Source organism: Camelina sativa, chromosome 15 (assembly GCF_030686135.1).
Source record: "Camelina sativa cultivar CO46 ecotype springtype chromosome 15, ASM3068613v1".
In the NCBI taxonomy this organism is placed as follows: domain Eukaryota; kingdom Viridiplantae; phylum Streptophyta; class Magnoliopsida; order Brassicales; family Brassicaceae; genus Camelina; species Camelina sativa.
In genome coordinates, this window is record NC_141894.1 from 15,117,277 (window position 1) to 15,137,145 (window position 19,869).

General features: G+C 36.3%; 4 protein-coding genes, 1 long non-coding RNA gene and 1 pseudogene across 5 annotated transcripts; 4 read left to right on the forward strand and 2 right to left on the reverse strand.

The window, feature by feature from the left end:
• The first annotated feature begins 84 nt into the window (after positions 1 to 84).
• On the forward strand, positions 85 to 812 carry LOC147926668 (uncharacterized). The gene is made up of 2 exons (XR_015582668.1): positions 85 to 484; positions 564 to 812. It is a non-coding gene; the product is annotated as an uncharacterized LOC147926668 (long non-coding RNA).
• A 2,514-nt stretch (positions 813 to 3,326) lies between these two features.
• On the forward strand, positions 3,327 to 3,788 carry LOC147926669 (uncharacterized). Its single transcript, XM_087487149.1, has one exon. The coding sequence runs from the start codon at positions 3,327 to 3,329 to the stop codon at positions 3,786 to 3,788; it is 462 nt and encodes a 153-aa protein (XP_087343275.1).
• A 202-nt stretch (positions 3,789 to 3,990) lies between these two features.
• LOC147926670 (uncharacterized) lies at positions 3,991 to 7,182 on the reverse strand (annotated as a pseudogene).
• A 914-nt stretch (positions 7,183 to 8,096) lies between these two features.
• Positions 8,097 to 11,512, forward strand: LOC104746889 (receptor-like kinase TMK4). Its single transcript, XM_010468430.3, has 2 exons — positions 8,097 to 10,630; positions 10,783 to 11,512. The coding sequence occupies exons 1-2, from the start codon at positions 8,356 to 8,358 to the stop codon at positions 11,301 to 11,303; spliced, it is 2,796 nt and encodes a 931-aa protein (XP_010466732.1). The 5' UTR covers positions 8,097 to 8,355; the 3' UTR covers positions 11,304 to 11,512.
• Positions 11,513 to 13,171: 1,659 nt separating this feature from the next.
• Positions 13,172 to 15,000, reverse strand: LOC104746890 (uncharacterized protein At4g14100-like). The gene is made up of 3 exons (XM_087489086.1): positions 14,608 to 15,000; positions 13,510 to 13,666; positions 13,172 to 13,422 (listed from the first exon to the last, which is right to left on the reverse strand). Exons 1-3 carry the CDS (start codon positions 14,905 to 14,907, stop codon positions 13,310 to 13,312), a joined length of 570 nt encoding a protein of 189 aa, XP_087345212.1. The 5' UTR covers positions 14,908 to 15,000; the 3' UTR covers positions 13,172 to 13,309.
• Positions 15,001 to 16,738: 1,738 nt separating this feature from the next.
• Positions 16,739 to 18,672, forward strand: LOC104746891 (putative glucan endo-1,3-beta-glucosidase A6). The gene is made up of 3 exons (XM_010468432.2): positions 16,739 to 16,853; positions 16,938 to 18,278; positions 18,448 to 18,672. Exons 1-3 carry the CDS (start codon positions 16,808 to 16,810, stop codon positions 18,483 to 18,485), a joined length of 1,425 nt encoding a protein of 474 aa, XP_010466734.1. The 5' UTR covers positions 16,739 to 16,807; the 3' UTR covers positions 18,486 to 18,672.
• The last annotated feature ends 1,197 nt before the right edge of the window (positions 18,673 to 19,869 follow it).

A 19,869-nucleotide genomic window follows, 5' to 3' on the forward strand; every position in this document is an offset into this window, starting at 1 on the left:
ATACATTTTTTAATATGGTTAATGGGTAATTAAATGTGTGATATTGTATTTTTTTTTCTCTTCATAACTACAACTTTTATCTTTCTTAAACAAAGTTGGAAGTATGCTTATATATACGAAAGACCAAAGTACGTATATTTTGAAGAACCAACGCAAAGAGAGAGGGAGAGAATGGTTAGGACTTATATCTTGTATATGTTAATGTTTACGTTATTGGTGAACAAATCAATATCATCCCAACCTAATCCTACATGTAGCCACACAAAAGGTTCTCAAGATTTGTTCTTTTGTGGCCACTCGCTTATTTTGAATATTCCATGGGCGGCTCCAACACAACTATGCTGCAAATATTTAAAGATGGATAAAATGTATTGCCTTTGCCAAGGTGTTACAAAAGTTTTCATGCAATATTACGATGTAAATAAGCTTCCTAAACTCTCTCAATCATGTGGCAACCTCTTGAGTCCTGGATCTTACTGTGGAAGTAAGTATCATTAGATTGCTTCTTAAGTTTCATTTTTATTATTATATTTATCTAATTTGTAATTTTGTTGGTGTCTCAGTTTACAAAATTCCTGGTGGTGCATAAGACTTTAAAGATATTGAGACATTTCATCATCTCTTTACCATATCAATATGTATTAGTTGATCCAATTATTTAGATAGTGTGAGGAGACTATTATAAATATTAATGTCCATAACAAAAAAGTTAATATAATAATATTAATGCCCACTGATTAAAATATTGTTTTATGTGGTCAAAAAACAATGATTGATTTTTTACTCCAATAAAATGTTTTCAGTTGGGTATATATATACTTCCATGTGCTCATGTATTTCTTAATTTCTTCTCATTAATATTTGTTATCATCTGGATAAATGAGACCATGCTAGAGTCTATTACTCTATATTAGTATATTCTATTATGGTAACAAATTGTTGGTGTTCAATTACCAATTTTTATCTGACTTAAAACACTCACAATTTTTTTTTAATAAAAGTTACATGGTGTATAGCGAGCAAAAGTTGGCAAAACGCTCTCTCTCTTCCGACTATCGAGATCCTTTGCGTAACTCCCATCTTCGACGCCGGTAAAGCTTTTGTTTGCCGGCGTCGGGACTTTTACCCCTCGTTCGTCTCTTGTTTCTTGAAGATCTTGCTTATAATGTTGTTTTGGCCACCTACTCAATCATCTCAATCTTTCTCCGCAAAACCTAGTTTCAACGGCGGCTTAATCTCCTCTGTGAAAGTTGAGAGGCTTGTCACGGCAAACCTCCACTCATACCAATCGCTGCCAGCTGGTTGTCCAGCATATCTAACCCTAGAAAAAACCCCTTTGCCCAGCGGCGCTTCAATTTTCAATTCTGAGGTGGGTCCTTCTGATTCTCCCAGATCTAAAGAAGCTGATTCCCCTTCGTTGAGAAGCCTACCATCGAACCGGTTCCGACCGGTGTTTGCTCCGATGAAGACGATGAGATTGAGCGGCGGCGGCGCAAACCTAGTTTCCTTTGGTGCTCCTCTTTTGGACCCTTCATCTTGCCAATTGGGCTTCGGCCCATTTCTCTTCTAATCGAGGCCCTGTGAACAAAACTCTATTTTTCAAAAGTCCAGGTTTGTGCCAAACTCTGCTTTGTTTTCCCGTAAGTTACTTTTGTGTCGAATTATGTTACCATTTGTCCAAAGACTGCAATTGGGACATATTCAATCAATGTTGCTATGGGGGTACAAACTATACTTGAGAACCTTGCCATTAGAATCACACAGGGGTATTACTCATGTTTGTCAAAGTTTGAAGAAGACTGGCATTATGACACCGTCTCTAAGGAACAGCTGTTACCGGAGCTACTTCAGCTTGTCCTCCTCTCTGCTCCACTGGTTTACCGAGCCCTCACAATTCCTATGTTACAACATCTTCCCCAATATCCAAAGCTTTTGGAAAACGGCATTATGATCTCCTTGCCAAGGCGATGGGATTACCGTACCTTCCTCAACCTTCCCTTTCCATCTCCCTTACTTCCTGAGTCCGTTCAAGCGCAAATCACCAAAGATAGGAAGATCAGTCCCTCAGTTCAAAGCTTGAAGTGTAACGGCATTATGACCCCACCTCCTTGGAGTGGTGGTTACCAAAACCTCTTCAAGCAACCTCTACCAAACCTTAAAACCGATTCCACCATCTACCTTGTTTATGAGCAAATCATTCCATCGAGCTTCTTGGCCATGGAACCTTTCTCAACGTCCCAATGTCTACAGATATTACAGATAAGGACAATTTTCCATGTTCAGGCTTTGTCTGTGAGTGTGGTTTCGACGCCCCTTGAAATCGTATGCGACTTAGTGCTTCACTGCCCTTGTCTCCGATATCTCTTGGATTTGATGTCGAACTCTCTATCCCTTTATCGCTTTTTAATTATGGTTGTAACTCTCTGCAATCTTGCCTTTTGGCTAAAACTTTATGCGTTGTAAACTCCTCCTATCCGGTTGATTGATTGAGTGAAATGATATCTTTGCACAAAAAAAGGTGTATAGCGAGATCTCCTAAATCACCGTGTGGAATAGCATAGATCTTCACGGGATCCATCGCCCCAAAACAAATCCACGTTCATTGGAAAATCGCCAAAATGAATGTACAATATACATATAAGAGATTTTATGAGAAAGAAGAAAAAAGATTATGAAATCCTACTTCTATATATATATATCTCATCTTATCATATACAACACCTACATAATGTGAAAAGCTAGCTTAGTCAAAGAAGCCCATTGAAAGTGTAATAATCTAGCTGCTAAACATGAGTTCAAGCTAAACTTTAATTTAGTCCATCATAGCTCCATCTAGTACAAATGTACAATGGTTAAGAGATTCACCTTAAACAATACGTAGAATTAAAAAAAACTAAGAATCAGAAAAAAAAAAAAAAAAAAAAAAGACTAAGAATCAGACTAACTATAACATTTTTCACATTGGGCTGTTCTTTCCATGGATCCTTCTATTGCCTTCACTCTCATAACTTAAATATAGAAGTTTCACTCGTACATAACAGTAAGTAACTAAATACAATCATAAAAACTTGCTTACTAATTAGACATCATATTAGCTTAAATTATGTAATAGACGAAATATGAATTAAAAAAATATATATGTAAATTTTAGAGTATTACGCAAGTTAGTTTGGTTAAAGTTAGGGAAAAAATCTGAAAATATGTCATCTATTTTCTTTTAGACGTTTAATACATGTAGTTATTAAAGTGGACAAAAAATACCTGATTTTATTTCTGTTGTCTTAAAACCCATTTTTTTTATTTAAAACGTCCTCAAATCCGAGAGAATGGTGAGCCAAAGTTCATGGTCTGATACGAATTCGAGCCAAAGCTGGGGTCCTCTTTGCAGCACTTGTGGTAGAGTTACGACCGTTGCGAAGTCATGGACCAATGATAATCCGGGTAGAAGATTCTATAAATGTGTTGTTCATGGATTCTTCAGCTGGGCAGATGAACAGAAGCCATATGGGTGGCAGAAGGTGAGCTTACTAGAGGCGAGAGATGAGATCAAGCAGCTGAAAGAATTTCTTAGGGCAATGAACAAACATATGGTGAGTGGTTCCAACACCGATTTACTGAAGACAGAGGATGAAGAGAAAAAGAAGCTCGAAAATTCAGTTATGGCAAGTAATGAGAGGGAAAAAAATTCTTTGACAGTTCATTTTGTTGTTTTGGGGCGGATTCATTGTTGTAATTGGGTTGATTCTTGCAATGGGGAAGTAGGGAACGTTGGGGAGTTTTCATGGTAGTTGTTTTCAGTTGTTTTAACTATCTTTATCTATGGTTGTAATTGTAGTCTTATGAATGAAATCCAAAAACCTTGAAATCCAAAAAACTGAAATTGAAAAAAACATCTAATGTCATCTGTAGGCGTTAGTTTTAAAATATAAGGATCCCTCCACCAAAAACAATCAGGATCCTACGAAAAGAAAGACATCTTCCTACTAAAAATCATCCTACAAGTGATCTTTGGTAAACAAAAGATTGGTAAAGACTGGTCTTTATCTTAATCCGACTTTCTCTCAGGTCACCAAACATCTCCACGTGCCTGTATGTACCAGTTTTTTTAGTTGCAGCTGGAGCACTTGAAGATTGCGGAACTTCTTGATTTTGTGTGGATTGACTTTGAGCTAGAGGTGGTGTAGATTGACTTTAAGCAGCCCTCCACCATTGTGGTGCATTGTGGATGCTCCATGGGTCATCATTATCCTATAACAACCATGATTAGGTATTGTCATACTCATATAAAACAAAGATCATCTTACACCTAACAAAGACTACTTACCAGACTTTTCCGTGGTCTGCCCCTTTTGCGTGGAGGAGCAGATTGTACTGCTTGTTGTTTGCAGGTTCCCTTATTGTGACCTATTTGCTTACAGTTGCTACAAGTCACAGTTTTACCTTCTCTTGTAAGCTTAGTTGATGATTCATCTGGCTCTTTTATCCTATTAAACTTCTTTGGGCGCCCTCGCTTCTTCCTCTTATTAGGCACTTCAATTGGTCCTTTGTCGGTTCTCTTCAACAATCTTTCACCATTTACAGGATCTATGTTCTTCTTGTATGTATCTTTCCATACTGTTGTTTGTAAATGTCTATCAATATAACTACACCGAAAACATCACATTATTCCACAATCACATTAGCCCACTTTATATGCGCAAATTCATAGTTACTTACTCTTCTGGATCATGATTGTGTTATGTGATGACAAATACTGCATGTGGACAGGGTATGCTTTTGAGCTTCTACTGGTTGCAAGCACATTCTTTGTGAAGGAGGTTGACACTGAAGCTTCCAACACCCTCTAACACCTCATACTTGGTCTCACCACTTTTGAGGACAAAGAAAAATTTGGCTGATTTGCGGTTGGCTTCGAGGATCTTCATAATTTTAGGTGTAAACCTCTTATCACACTTCTTTGTCTTATCAGCCAGCTTAGCTATACGCTTCATGGATATTCTCCTGACTTCCTTGAGCATATGTATAACTGGCAACTTCCGAGCATCCTTGATTGTTCTATTGATACTCTCAGAGAGGTTGTTGCAAACACTCTCACAACTAGAATGGTAACTGAAAAAAGTTTTGCACCATGACTTTGGTTCTTGCTTCATCAAATCCTCATATGCAAGTGGATCATAAGCTTTCAAAGTTTCCAATTATACGTGAAATCCCCTTCAGTTGAAGTGAATACAATAGTCTAGAAGAAACTCTCATGTGCGTAATCACCATAAGCCTTTTTCCAATTGGCATATATGTGTCGCGCATAATGCCTATGTTCTGCATTTGGAAACAAATCTGCAACTGCATTGATTAAGCCCTTCTGCTTATCTGACATAATAGTCAAACCATCTCCTAATCCCAAATCCAAATCCTTCTTCAACTTATCAACAAACCAAGACCATGATTCATTATCCTCAACTAAAACTATTGCCCAAACAATAGGATAAATCATATTATCTGCATCCCTTCCAACAACTTCTAGAATCTCACCTTTCAATTCACATTTCAGAAAATCTCCATCAAGTCCTATAATAGGCCGACAACAATTCTTTCATGTTCTCCTTAGTGTCGGAAAACAGACATAGAACTTGTCAAATTATTGCTTACCATTAGCATGCAGAATGGTGACAATCTCTGTGTGGGTGCCTTGGTTAGACCTCTTTATCTCACTTTCGTAGTCCAACAGCTTTGCAAACTGTTGTCTATGTGTCTGTATCACCAAATCAAATGCTACCTTTCTTGCTTTTTGGTAGATCCATTTAGACACCAAGATCGTGTACCTCATCATGATCTCATCCTTAATGTCAGTCCATCTCAAAGACAGTCTCCTTCTTGCTTCATCTCTGAATAATCTGCCAATTACACCTTGTTTCAACATCCTAGCTTTCCCACTCACAGCATGGTTATGGTTATCAACATATGTTTTCAGTGACCATTTCCCTATGCGCTTATCCACAGAACAATAAATCTTCCAACTGCATTTTTCATGCCTGCATGTAGCCACCAACTGTGTCTGACTCCATTTACATAGCTTCACATCGTAGTTCATCTTCAACACATACCTTAAGAGCTGATCCTTGAACTCCACTCCATTATGAAACATCTGCTTTATCCACAAGTAAGGTGGCTTATCCTTGGAGTAATTAGCTCTAGATATCTCTCTTTCTTGGCGTCAAAAGCATCCCATTCTTCATCTGTGTCCATAATAGGCTCAGGATGCTCAGGATCCATGCATTGCCTCTCAAATTCTTCATCCTCTTCCTCTTCATGCATTGCATCTTCTGCTTCATGACGAGCTTCTTCCTCAGCTTGGTAAAGAGCAGCTTCTGCCTCAGCTTGGTTACAATCCTGACCTCCATCATCAGATTCTCTATTAATTTCTTCGTAAAAAGCACTAAACAATGGATCATTCTGATCCCCAAGGCCCCAACAACTTCTTCTGCTAGATCATCTCCCTGATCCTCGTGAACCTCACACCTTTATTTACTTCAATGTCTTCATCAGACACTACATCAGCTTCAACATCACACTGCATCCCAGGCTGAGACAGATGAAATGGTTCAGGTTGAGACACAGCTTCCTGAAGGAAGATGTCGACTTCACCACCAATCATGGCTTCACTACACAACTTTCTAATGCCACTATCTTTGTCTTCTTCGATAACTCTTGCAGAAGTCATGTTTTCGTGTGGAAGCTTGTACCATAATTGTTTCACTACCCCCGATACATTATTGTCTATGCAGATCTCGCTGAAGATTGACCAGGTCATAAAGTCAGGATCAATCAACATATTCTTAGCCTCTTTTCCTCCAATATAGACGAAAGACCCATCCTTGAACGAGACATCTCCTCTGTAGTGAATATTGAGCTTAATTTGCTTGAAACAACTGAAAGTTAAAAAAAACATTAATTGATTAGGCATAGAATAACTATCCCCAACCCAGAAAACTTGATTTAAACTACAACAAATACAAATTCGGAACCTTAAATCGAGAACCATAAATCGCGAACCCAATTGAATACCATAACGCGCCGATCACATCACAACAAATACAAAATCGGGTCCTAATTGAATATCTCTCCAACCCTAAATCGCAAACCCTAAACATTGCAATTGAAATTAACGATGGTTTCATACCTCATCTCTCTGTATTTAACGCGTCGAACACACCGGACAATCCACCAGAACCCCAACTACTTAGACGGCAACAATCATCGCAATCAACAAAATTTGGGATTTGAGGACGTTTGAGAAGAATTTTTTTTGTCTCTAGGGTTCGAAAATCCCAAATCGATTTGGGGGAAAAATAAGAAGGCAAGTGTTGTTAATAACCAATTAACCATGAGAGGTTATTTTTTTAACTGTAATTAATAATTTTGTCATTAGAATTAACGACTGTTAAGTCGTAAGTATCGATTTACCATTGTAAATAAAATAATGGTTTTTTTCCGTTAAAGTTACCTAACATTGCATGTTATCAATTTCTCTAATTAATAACCGATCAAGTTGCATCATAAATTAAGAATTTCCCATTTATGGAAATATAGTAAATGAAAAATAATAATTTGCTCCACGCAAGCTTCGAATCACGGTGTGGTAACTGGGAAGGCTGCAGCAAAGCAGTGCAATGAATGTTGCATCAGTAGGTATGCATGCTGGTCAACACAAAGTATATAGGCTATAGCCATTAGCCACCACTATAGAAACTTTGTGGTCCTCAGCCACCAATAGGTTCAAGGTTCGACCACATTCAAAGAATCATTTCTAAACACATAAATAAAATTCCATTTTTGTCAAAAAAAAACAATAAAACTCCATTACTACCTCTTTAAATTAAGCTTCAAAAATTATTAATTACCGACCATACTACACCAAACACGAATTATGATTCCAAATTTAATCTCCATTATTACAACCACCTTCCTTCAATGATTATTTCAATCAATTTACCCTTTTCTCCATTATTATCATCCATATATTACAATTTATATAAAAAGGAAAATATTGTAAAAAAACGCGTATTTTTTTTTTCTGTTTTCATAATTTGTTTTCAAGTGAATTATATAAACAGTATATTTTTTAAACGGAACGGGACGGGGACTAAACGGTTAGGTTTATAATAGGCCTTGACACCTCACTCTTCGTTTGCTTCCCATTCATCTTCTCTCTCTCTCTGTCTCTCTCTTCTTCCAAAAATCAAAAAACAGAAAGCAAAAAAAATTACCAAACCCTAAACCAAATCCTCCTTCATCATCATCTTCTTCATCTTCCTTCCTTCTACATTTACAACGCGCCGCGCGTGTTCACTTAAACCAATGGAGGCTCCAACGCCTCTCCACCTCCTCCTCCTCATCCTCGCCACATTCCTAACCACATCCGTCGCCGATGACGGAGCAGCAATGCTCGCTTTAGCTAAATCATTCAATCCTCCGCCGTCAGATTGGTCAACAACAACATCAACCGGATTCTGCCAATGGAGCGGCGTAAGATGCACCTCAAACCGCGTCACTTCAATCAGCCTCGCTGATAAATCTCTCGCCGGCGTTATCGCTCCTGAGATCTCGACTCTCTCCGAGCTCAAAACCCTTGCTCTTCAGCGTAATAGACTCACCGGTAAAATCCCTTCGTTTGCTAAACTCTCTTCTCTCCAAGAGATCTACATAGACGAGAATTTTTTCCTCGGAGTTGAGACCGGAGCTTTCGCCGGACTCACTAGTCTTCAGATCTTGAGTTTGAGCGATTGCAGAAACATTACTCCTTGGGGTTTTCCATCTGAGCTCGTTGATTCGACTTCCCTCACTACCATTTACCTCGACAGCACAAACATCTTCGGAGCTTTGCCTGACGTTTTCGATTCCTTCGCTTCTCTTCAAAACCTCCGCTTATCTTACAACAACATCACCGGAGTTTTGCCGCCGTCGCTTTCCAAATCTTCGATTCAGAACCTCTGGATCAACAACCAACTCATGGGGATGACCGGAACGATCGAAGTCCTTTCGAGTATGACGTCATTGTCACAAGCTTGGCTTCAGAAGAATCAGTTCTCTGGACCTATCCCAGATCTCTCCAAGAGCGAGAATCTCTTCGATCTACAGCTCCGAGACAATGCTTTAACCGGAATTGTACCTCCGACGCTTCTTTCACTTGGAAGCTTGAAGAACGTTACCTTTGATAACAATAAGTTACAAGGTCCTTTTCCTTTCTTCCCACCGGATGTTAAATTAAGCACGAAAGGCAACGTATTCTGTACTAGTGTACCAGGACAGAGCTGTAGTCCTCAGGTGACGACGCTTTTAGCTGTGGCTGGAGGTTTGGGATATCCGCCAATGCTGGCTGAGTCTTGGAAAGGTGATGATGCTTGTAGTGGTTGGGCTTATGTTTCTTGTGATTCAGGTGGGAAGAATGTTATCACTTTGAATCTTGGGAAACATGGATTCAATGGTTTTATATCTCCGGCGATTGCGAATCTCACTTCTTTGAAGAGTGTTTACCTTAATGACAACAATTTAAGTGGTGTTATCCCCAAGGAGTTGACGTTGATGACTAGTTTGCAGTTGATTGATGTGTCAAACAACAATCTTAAAGGGGAGATACCGAAGTTTCCTGCTTCGGTGAAGTTTAATTACAAACCGGGGAACTCTCTGCTGGGAACTAAAGGTGGAGATGATTCAACGCATGGAACTGGTGCTGATACTAGTGGTGGTTCTGGTGGGTCTTCTGGTGGTCATGGTGGTAGTAAGGCTCCGGTGATCGTTGGTGTTATTGTGGCGGTTTTAGTTTTTCTTGCTATTTTAGGATTTGTGGTTTACAAATTTGTTATGAAGAGGAAGTATGGGAAGTTTAATAGGACGGATCCTGAGAAGGCTGGGAAGATTTTGGTTAGTGATGCTGCTATATCTAATGGTGGTGGTAGTGGTGGATATGCTAATGGAAATGGAGCTAATAACTTCAATGCTTTGAACAGTCCTAGTAGTGGTGACAATAGTGATCGTTTCCTTCTTGAAAGTGGAAGTGTTACCATTCCAATGGAGGTTCTTCGTCAGGTAACAAACAATTTCAGTGAGGATAACATATTGGGAAGAGGTGGTTTTGGTGTTGTGTACGCTGGGGAATTACACGATGGAACAAAGACTGCAGTCAAGAGGATGGAATGTTCAGCAATGGGTAATAAAGGACTGAGCGAGTTTCAGGCTGAGATAGCGGTACTCACTAAGGTCAGGCATAGACACTTGGTCGCTTTATTGGGTTATTGTGTGAACGGGAACGAGAGGTTGCTTGTCTACGAGTACATGCCACAGGGAAATCTTGGACAGCATTTGTTTGAGTGGCGTGAACTCGGATACTCTCCTCTGACATGGAAACAGAGAGTGAGTATTGCTCTAGACGTGGCAAGAGGTGTTGAATATCTCCATAGTTTGGCGCAGCAAAGCTTCATCCACAGAGATTTAAAGCCCTCTAACATCCTTCTAGGAGATGACATGAGGGCCAAGGTTGCTGATTTCGGACTGGTTAAGAACGCACCAGATGGGAAATACTCTCTTGAAACAAGATTAGCAGGCACATTTGGTTATCTAGCTCCAGAATATGCCGGTAAGTTCACATTATTCTTATCTCTACTCATGTTAATTTCACAATGTGCCTAGTCTCTGTTATGGTTCTATGCAATACATTATGCCATTTGTGTTATTTGTGCTTATAGTATCTGCATTGGATACTGATCTTATACTTGTATATGGTTGCAGCTACTGGAAGAGTAACGACGAAAGTGGATGTGTATGCATTTGGAGTGGTTCTTATGGAAATATTAACTGGAAGGAGAGCTTTAGATGATTCATTACCAGACGAGCGATCTCATCTAGTAACATGGTTCAGAAGAACGCTAATCAACAAAGAAAACATCCCCAAGGCGCTCGACCAAACCTTAGAGGCCGACGAGGAAACAATGGAGAGCATTCACAGAGTTGCTGAGCTTGCAGGACACTGCACAGCCCGAGAACCTCAACAAAGACCAGACATGGGCCACGCGGTAAACGTGCTAGGTCCACTTGTAGAGAAATGGAAACCGTCGTGCCAAGAAGAAGAAGAGAGTTTCGGGATCGATGTGAACATGAGTTTACCTCAAGCTTTACAGAGATGGCAAAACGAAGGAACATCATCATCGACAATGTTCCATGGAGACTTCTCTTATTCTCAGACACAGACTAGTATTACTCCAAAGACCTCTGGTTTTCCTAACACGTTTGATTCAGCTGATGGTCGGTGACACCAAACTTTGTGTCGATCTGTCTTAAATCGGTGTTACTAAGTTTTTTCGTTCTGGTTTTGGCTTCTCTCTTTTTTTTTTTTTAATGATATGATGATTATATGTAATATGTTGTAAGCACTAAAGCACATATGTATCTTGTATTTGCGTCTGACCACTTTGAGCTTTTGCATTTGTTCATTCTTTTTAAGGAAAAATTGTATTACGTAGCTTTGGTTTTGTAGAAAAGGGAAGATAAGAAAACCAAATGTTAGTTTGAAATTTGAAGTGCTGTAACTAGGAATCTTTTACTTAGCTGTGAAATTTGTGAACAAAGTTTCTGTTATTTTCTTTTTTTGTTTGTTTAGTTTTAATTTTGCCGCGTGAAACGGATATGACTTTTTTAGATAAATGTAAACGTCGTAATCATTTGATGAGTTTTTTACAGGCTGTGTTTAATTGTGGAGTTATAGAGCCAAAGACTTATTTGCCACCTTTTATGGCTCAAATTCTGGAGATAATATTTAGGGTGTTTGTTTTTGTTGTTGTGTTCTGTTGAGTCACAATCTCTTATTTGGTTAATTGGCTCAACTAATTCTTATCTACCTCTTCTTTTCCTTTAATTTTTGATGTAGATACTACTAGAATCGAAGCTTAATATAAAACGCGATATGATAAAGGTTAATAGTAGAAGCACTTTGAAATATTTTGTCTAAAGAGAGTATATTTTTTATCATACAATTTAACGTTAGAATGGGAAGAAAGTATAAAGAAATAAGTGATGGGAAATTGATTTGGAGACAACAACATTAGGTGACGCATATGATGGGGTGACGATAAAAAGAATGTCAAAAGCAAAGATCCAACTTTAAAAGTGAATAAAGAAGAGAAAGAAGCATGTTACTATATTCCCCGTTATCTTTAATTTTCTTTATAGTAAAAGGAATAAAAGTTTGATTTCTATATGTTTCTTTTTTGTAATACTAAAAGATGGAGATCTTTTTTTTTTTTAACTCTAAACCTTAAAACCCAGTTTATGTGTTAAGGTTTTTTTCATATTTGTCTTTTCATCTTTACTGATATTCCAAATGGTTTATAATTGCAATTTGCAAAACATGTAAAAGATAGGTTATAAAAAAAAGAACATTTTATATTTTGCCATATATTTGGAAAAGATAGGTTATATTACAAAAGTAATTGCAAAACAGCTAAAAGATTGAGATGTTTAATTCTAAATGTCTATATCACTACTCATATACGCTTCTTTTTCTAAAATAAAAAAATGGACATCTGAATTATCTATTAGAAGACAGAAAGTTCAAAGGCTAAATAACCTTTTTGTGTTCTGTCTAAATTAATATATGTTTAGGAACCTATTCACATGTGCATTGGTAATTTGGTCTCTTGACTTTATCCTCTCCCATAATGATTCCACAACGCTAAACTTATAGGTTGGTTTACTTATTTTTAAAACGCATTTGCTTTAGTATTAAACTAATGGATTTGGATACGCGTTATGAAAAAGATGAAACTATTCTGATACTCTGATTTTATCATCTATGCTTATTGCTAATGTCATGACATCACATAGATTCTCTTTTGAATGTTGTCGGACCTACTTTTTAACTTATTATGATTACTTGGCCCCCTTGCTAATTGCTATCCTAATTTGTCTTATATTATTAGCTAACCACAATTTACATTTTAGAGAATTTGGGCAAATGGGTATTAGAGAGTACAAGTAAGATACGTTTGGGGACCAAATAAGAAGGTGCTTAGTAGACCTTAGCTTTTGTTCAAAAGAAAGAAAAAAATAGACCTTAGCTTAGATAAGAAGGTAATTACAAAAGAAATAGTGAAAGCCCAGTATAGGCCTATAAATAAATGAATTGAGACAAATCTACTTTTATTTATACTCCACAAGATTACATAAAACCAAGTTTTTGATTATGACTTCCTCACTGAACGGTTGACATATATTTGAAAGATGCTCAAAACTCTACATGTACAATGAAACACAATTTTTACTACTCACTTTGCTTCTTCTTCTTCTCATTGTGGAAACAATAGACAGGAGCCTGCCATTTCTCGTCTTCTAGGACAGCTCCAACCTCAAATGTCATCACATGAGCTTCCCTCCCTGCAATATTATCTCTCACAATTTGGTTAAACAAGACAAGTAAACTGATTAACTGACTCATAAAGTCAATAGTATCAATCACTTAACCTGTATAGAAGATCCATTGTACAGGTCTCTTGGTGACAACATCCTCATAATACCATAAGAACTCAACCTTCTCCCATACGTTGCATAAAAACCCATTTACATGTCGTTGGCCCAAATACTTTGCTCCATCTAGCCAATTTGGCCTCAAGATTCCAACCTTGAATCCATTTAGACAATCACATTTTCAAGACTAGTCTCAGCAACTAACTAGAATACAGTTTATGTTTCTGAAAGTAAAAACATTAAAGATCTACAAATTGTACTCTAAATGACGATTGCATAAACTTAAGTGTATCATCAAAAAAAAATGCTCTGAGAAACCTTGTGTTCCTATCATAGGCATAATTTTCCCATCCAAAGTCTTAAGATCTCTAAAAATGTTAGTCCAAAAATATTCTCAAGTCCTCCTCACTATTTTTAGTTAGATTCCCATTGTGGCTCATTATGACCATCACTTGAGAGTGAATTGTAAATTTTAAGATGAAGATAGGTTTTTATCAATCAAAGAAAAAAATCAAAGCATTACTGTGGGCTCACGTTGACACGAAAACACCCATTTGCTTGCAATAAACACTGATATCTAAGAAGGAAGCGTAGTAGGCTATATACTCTCCAAGTTATGAAGGAGGACCAGAGGCAACTTCAAAAAGTCTCAACTGAATGAAATGTCACGACAGAAACTTAGGACATGATCTTCAAGTTTCTTTTAGGTGTATTTCAATTTCGAAACACTACAAAATTCACAGGAATCCAAAAGTTGGCCTTCTTGCTTCAAAGTTCAAACTGTGATATATTTTGGTAGTTCTCTAGCCAAAACACTACAAATTCTCCTCAAAATCGACATAAACAGCAAGAAACACACATATGTGCCACTATGCATTATGAAATTCACACTAAGAGAGTGGCCATTATGCAATTCACAGTGTACATCTCTAAAAGTTTATCACAATCAAAATTCACAAGGTCTTAAAAGTTTCTTCTTCTTTCTTCAAATTTGATCAATGTCTTAGTCAATTACACTAAAAATACCCCAAAAAACCACAGAGAGTAACATAAAGAGCAAGAAACAGAGGAAGTGATAATAAAGAGGATACTAACCTCGAAATGAACGGTGCGGCAGGTTCTGGATTGGTCGAGGGAGTAATAGAAAGAAGTGCCATTGTTCCACTCGAGGTCATATTTGAGCTTGCCAAGCTGCTTCTGAATGATGTTAAAGTTACGTCCATTGACCCAGTCGTACCAAAGGTCTACAATTTCCAAGGATCCGGATTTATTCATTAACATCAATGCGTGAAACTGCTCCGGCCATGGCGCAGGAACCGGCTCATCATCGCCAGCGGCGGCTGAGTGAACGAGGTAGAGAAGGATAAGGAAGGAGTAGATTTGTCTGAAGGACATGTCGATTAGTGTGCTCTTGTTTCAGACAAGATGATAACACTTTATGGTCACAGTAACGTTTTGTTAAGATATCTTTCCACGGTGGAATATCTTAATTTTTAAAATAGTATTAGATGAAAAATCTATATAATAATAACAATCTGAAAAAATGCCAACAACAGTTACGATTTTTCGTCGTACCTTTTCGTAAAAATATTTTTTTTTGATAGAAAAATTCAACAGTTGCGTCTCTTTAAAAAGTTGCGTCTGTTAAATGTAGAGTTGTATCTCTTACAAATAGTTGTGTCTATTCAAATGTTCACATCTTTATAAATTTATATATAAGTGATTTCTCATCATTGTATTCAAATTTTCTTTATTTTATATTTTTAACAGTAAATTTTTACAGTTGCGTCTCTCTAAAAAAGTTGCGTCTGTTGAATATATAGTTGTGTCTTTTACAAACAGTTGTGTCTGTTCACATCTTTAGAAATCTATATATAAATAACTTTTCATCATTGTATTCAAATTTTCTTTATATTTGTATAATTTAAAAGAGAATTTGTTAGAAATGACGTCTCATCACTGTGAGAAATTTAATCCATTTTGATATATTTTGTTAATCGTTGTAATATTTAATTATATTCAGTCCCTAGGTATACAACCATCTATTCATCGAGGATTATCATTCTATTGGTATAAATCCAAACCAAATTTTTTGTTTTTAGCTGTTAAAAAATGTGGTTCAAGTTGGTTTTAGCATAACTCAAACATATTATTTGAAATGAATTTAAACAAATCATTCTGTCATTTTAAGAATGGTCCTCAATTAATATTTTTAATATTTGTAATTTATTATATGATTATTTAATAAATTTATATTGTCTTATACAATGTATTCATAATTTTATCATTTTAAAAAAAATATTTAAAAATATAATCATTTACATATCATATTTGACAACAAGAGAACAAGTTGTAACAGTTCATAAAATATATAAAAATGTGACTGTAAAGTTAAGAAGAGAAGAAACGACTGTAGATTGCATTTATTTATTTTTCAGAAATTAAAAAATATTTTACGAAAAATTACGACGAAAAGACACAAATAAAAGGTTACATTGAAAAGATGCGAACGAAAAGTTATGACGAATACAAGCGAACGAAATAACACGACTGCAATGTAATCTAATGGCAGTTAATCGTAAAAATTTATTTAATTTGATGTGTGTAGCATTGTTAATTATATATTTAATCATATGTGAAGGTAAGATTATTTTTAAAGAATATTTTTCAATAAAGATATAAAGAATGTTTCAAAAATTTGTATGTTTTTGAATTTTTTATTAAATAGTTTAAAAATTTCAATAGTTTAATAAATAAATTTAATTAAAAATTTTTGTAATGAATATTTTACTAAAATGAGTTCCTCCGCGATATCGCGGGGCTCCATACCTAGTACTTTTAAAAATAAAGTACAGAAATGAAGATAAAAGAAAAACTAAATATTTCTTTATTTTCATATTGTAAGTTGTAACAACATTTTTGTTGATGAGATACAAAATTTAACATTCAACTAATATTTTAATTTTAATTTTAAATAGCAATAAGTCTACAGAGTTCGAGTGAACAATTTGGCAAAGCGTTGTTGGTAACCTTTGAACCATCAAACCAACCAATCTTCTTTTAAACATTTTATATACTAACTAAGACACAAATTATAGAAAGAAACACCAAAAGAACTGTGAGAATTCAAGAAACAATAAGTAATAGTCAACCGAAAAGCTTTTCTTGCATGAATGATTATATCTAATCCTTAACACACAATCCCTTAATATTTCCTCTTAAATACTACTCACAAGGTCTCTTCTCCTTCATCCCAAATCACTCTCCTCTCCAACAAAAGAAACAAAAAAATACAATGTCTCGTTTTGCTCTCTTCCTATTCACTCTCCTTGTCCTTTCAAGTAAGTCTCATTACATACATATACATTAAGATTACTTAAAACACAATCTTTCTTTTTATATAACTGTCTAATGTTTTTTTACAGGTTCATGTTGCTATGCGATTGGTTCCCAAAGCAACAGAACAGTGTTAGCACTTGCAAGCAGGATTGGGATCAACTATGGGAAATTAGGCAACAATCTTCCTTCTCCTTACCAATCAATCAACCTCATCAAATCCCTTAAAGCTGGCCACGTCAAGCTCTACGACGCTGATCCAGAAACCCTAAAGCTACTCTCTAAGACCAATCTTTACGTCACCATCATGGTCCCTAACGACCAGATCATTTCAATTGGCGCTGATCAAGCCACTGCTGACAACTGGGTTGCCACCAATGTCCTTCCTTTCTACCCACAAACCAGAATCCGATTCGTCCTCGTTGGAAACGAAATCCTCAGCTACAGTTCTGATCAAGACAAGCAAATATGGGCCAATCTAGTCCCTGCCATGCGTAAAGTTGTGAATTCTCTTAGAGTTCGTGGGATTCACAACATCAAAGTCGGGACTCCTCTAGCCATGGACGCTCTTCGTTCGAGTTTTCCTCCCTCGAGTGGTGCGTTCCGTGAAGATATCGCTGTCCCGGTGATGTTACCGTTGTTGAAGTTTCTCAACGGAACAAACTCTTTCTTCTTTCTTGATGTTTACCCTTACTTCCCTTGGTCCACTGATCCGGTTAATAACCATCTGGATTACGCTCTTTTCGAGTCTAATTCGACTTATATCGATCCTCAAACCGGTTTGGTTTACACCAATCTTCTAGACCAGATGCTCGATTCGGTTATCTTTGCAATGACCAAGCTCGGTTATCCGGACGTCCGTCTCGCAATTTCGGAAACCGGGTGGCCTAATGCCGGTGATATCCTCGAAACCGGTGCCAATATTCTCAATGCCGCGACATATAACCGGAATTTGATCAAGAAGTTGACCGCTAACCCACCACTCGGTACACCAGCTAGGCGCGGTGCACCTATACCGACGTTTCTGTTCTCCTTGTTCAACGAAAACCAAAAACCCGGTTCGGGAACCGAGAGGCATTGGGGCATTTTGAATCATGACGGTACACCTATCTACGAAATCGATTTCAGCGGTACAATTTCAAGCTTCGATAAGTTGCCTAAACCGAGTAACAATGTTCCGTTCAAGGGAAATGTGTGGTGTGTGGCGGTAGATGGGGCAGGCGAGGCAGAGTTAGGGCAGGCACTCAACTTTGCTTGCGGAAGAAGCAATGAAACTTGTGCAGCGTTGGCGCCGGGGAGAGAGTGTTACGCGCCGGTCTCTGTATCTTGGCATGCAAGCTATGCATTTAGCTCATACTGGGCTCAGTTCCGGAACCAAAGCTCTCAATGCTACTTTAATGGCTTGGCCCGTGAGACGACGACCAACCCTGGTGAGTTTCTCTAAACTTGTCTCTCACAAAAAAAACTCTATGACAGACTTCAATGCAATTTTGTTCTAAATGTAGTTTCTTTATGGTAAAGGCATTTCTTGACTAAGTTAAATAATAATCTTATGTTTGTTAATTTGTTATTTGTAATGACTACTTATTTTTATTACAGGAAATGAGCGTTGCAAGTTCCCTAGCGTTACCCTGTGAGGGGCTGCCTCGTGTGACTTAGGCGTGTTGTGGAGAAGAAAGGAACAAAAGCTGGATCTTTCGTATTAAGTCAATCTAATTCTTGATAATTATTGTTAATTTACTTTTTATTCCAAGCTTGTACGATCCTTGTTTCCTATTGTTGGGAAAGATTGAATAATCTAAAAAAAAAAATTTGTTACTGATATTTTGATGCGAAGCTTGCAATCCCCTGATCTTGTCTCGTTTATCTAGTGACAAGTAGTTTATTAGTCTTCTGAAGAACATTATGAGAAGTTTATAAGACGACATGGTTTGCTCATAATTACTATACGAGAAATAGGCCAAACTGTGTCGCATAAAAAATTAAGTTTTTGATTTACGTTTATGAATAAAAAAGATAATATTCTTGTTCTTTTAACCAAAAAAAAAAGTTCTCTCATCTTTTTTTTTTTTTTTTTTTTGATATGGGCACAATCTATTTTCCTAAAATTACTTTAAGATATGAAAAACAAATTATATCGACTAATTAAATTAAAGCATATACAATATAATAGTTTTCTTGATTGTAAAAGAGTACAATGTTTATGAATTTACGTTACAAAGTAAAGAGGAGACTCATCTCTCTTGTAATCCATTCATGAGCACAAACGATCAAATTCGGAATCGGAAGGATCTATCGCATTGTGAAGCAAAAGAATCACTAAAGTGGAGTAGTCATATAATTCACATTAAAACCAAAAAAAAAAATGGAGTCATGCATGAGTCATCCGATTCGCACTAGCTAGTAGACAACACTTTATTTATGTCTTGTTTGAGTCTTTTCTAGATTCTATGTTATTCATATAATAATTCTAACGTGAAAACAACAAATACTATTAGGTAGTCTTCTTACAATTCAAAATTTCACATTTTTGTTTTTAAAAATAATTGATTCCATAATGCTTCGATAATAATCAAAAAATAAGTCATTAAATGTAGGACATCATAATTTTTGGTTGATTTATTAATAATTTACTAGGAGATATCCCGTGCTTTAAACACAAAAAACATTTTTTAAAAAATTATAATATAATAAGAAAATTATTGTTATATTATTTTAAAAATTATTTCGTTTGAGATAATATTTCTTTTTAATTATTCTATAAGTCTATATATGTCTTTTTAATACTAATTATTTTAGAATATTATAGTATTTTATTTTTTTGATGTATATTACGGTTTTATATTGTTTATTTGTTGTATTTGCATCAATATTTTGTGAAATATGAAATAGTAATTTTAATATTATAACTGTGAGCAAATAAAATTTATTAACTTATCAACTATATAAATTTAGTTTTATCAAGCCACCAATGTGAAAATTTAAACAAACAATTTTTTTTCTATAAATTGAGTAATATAT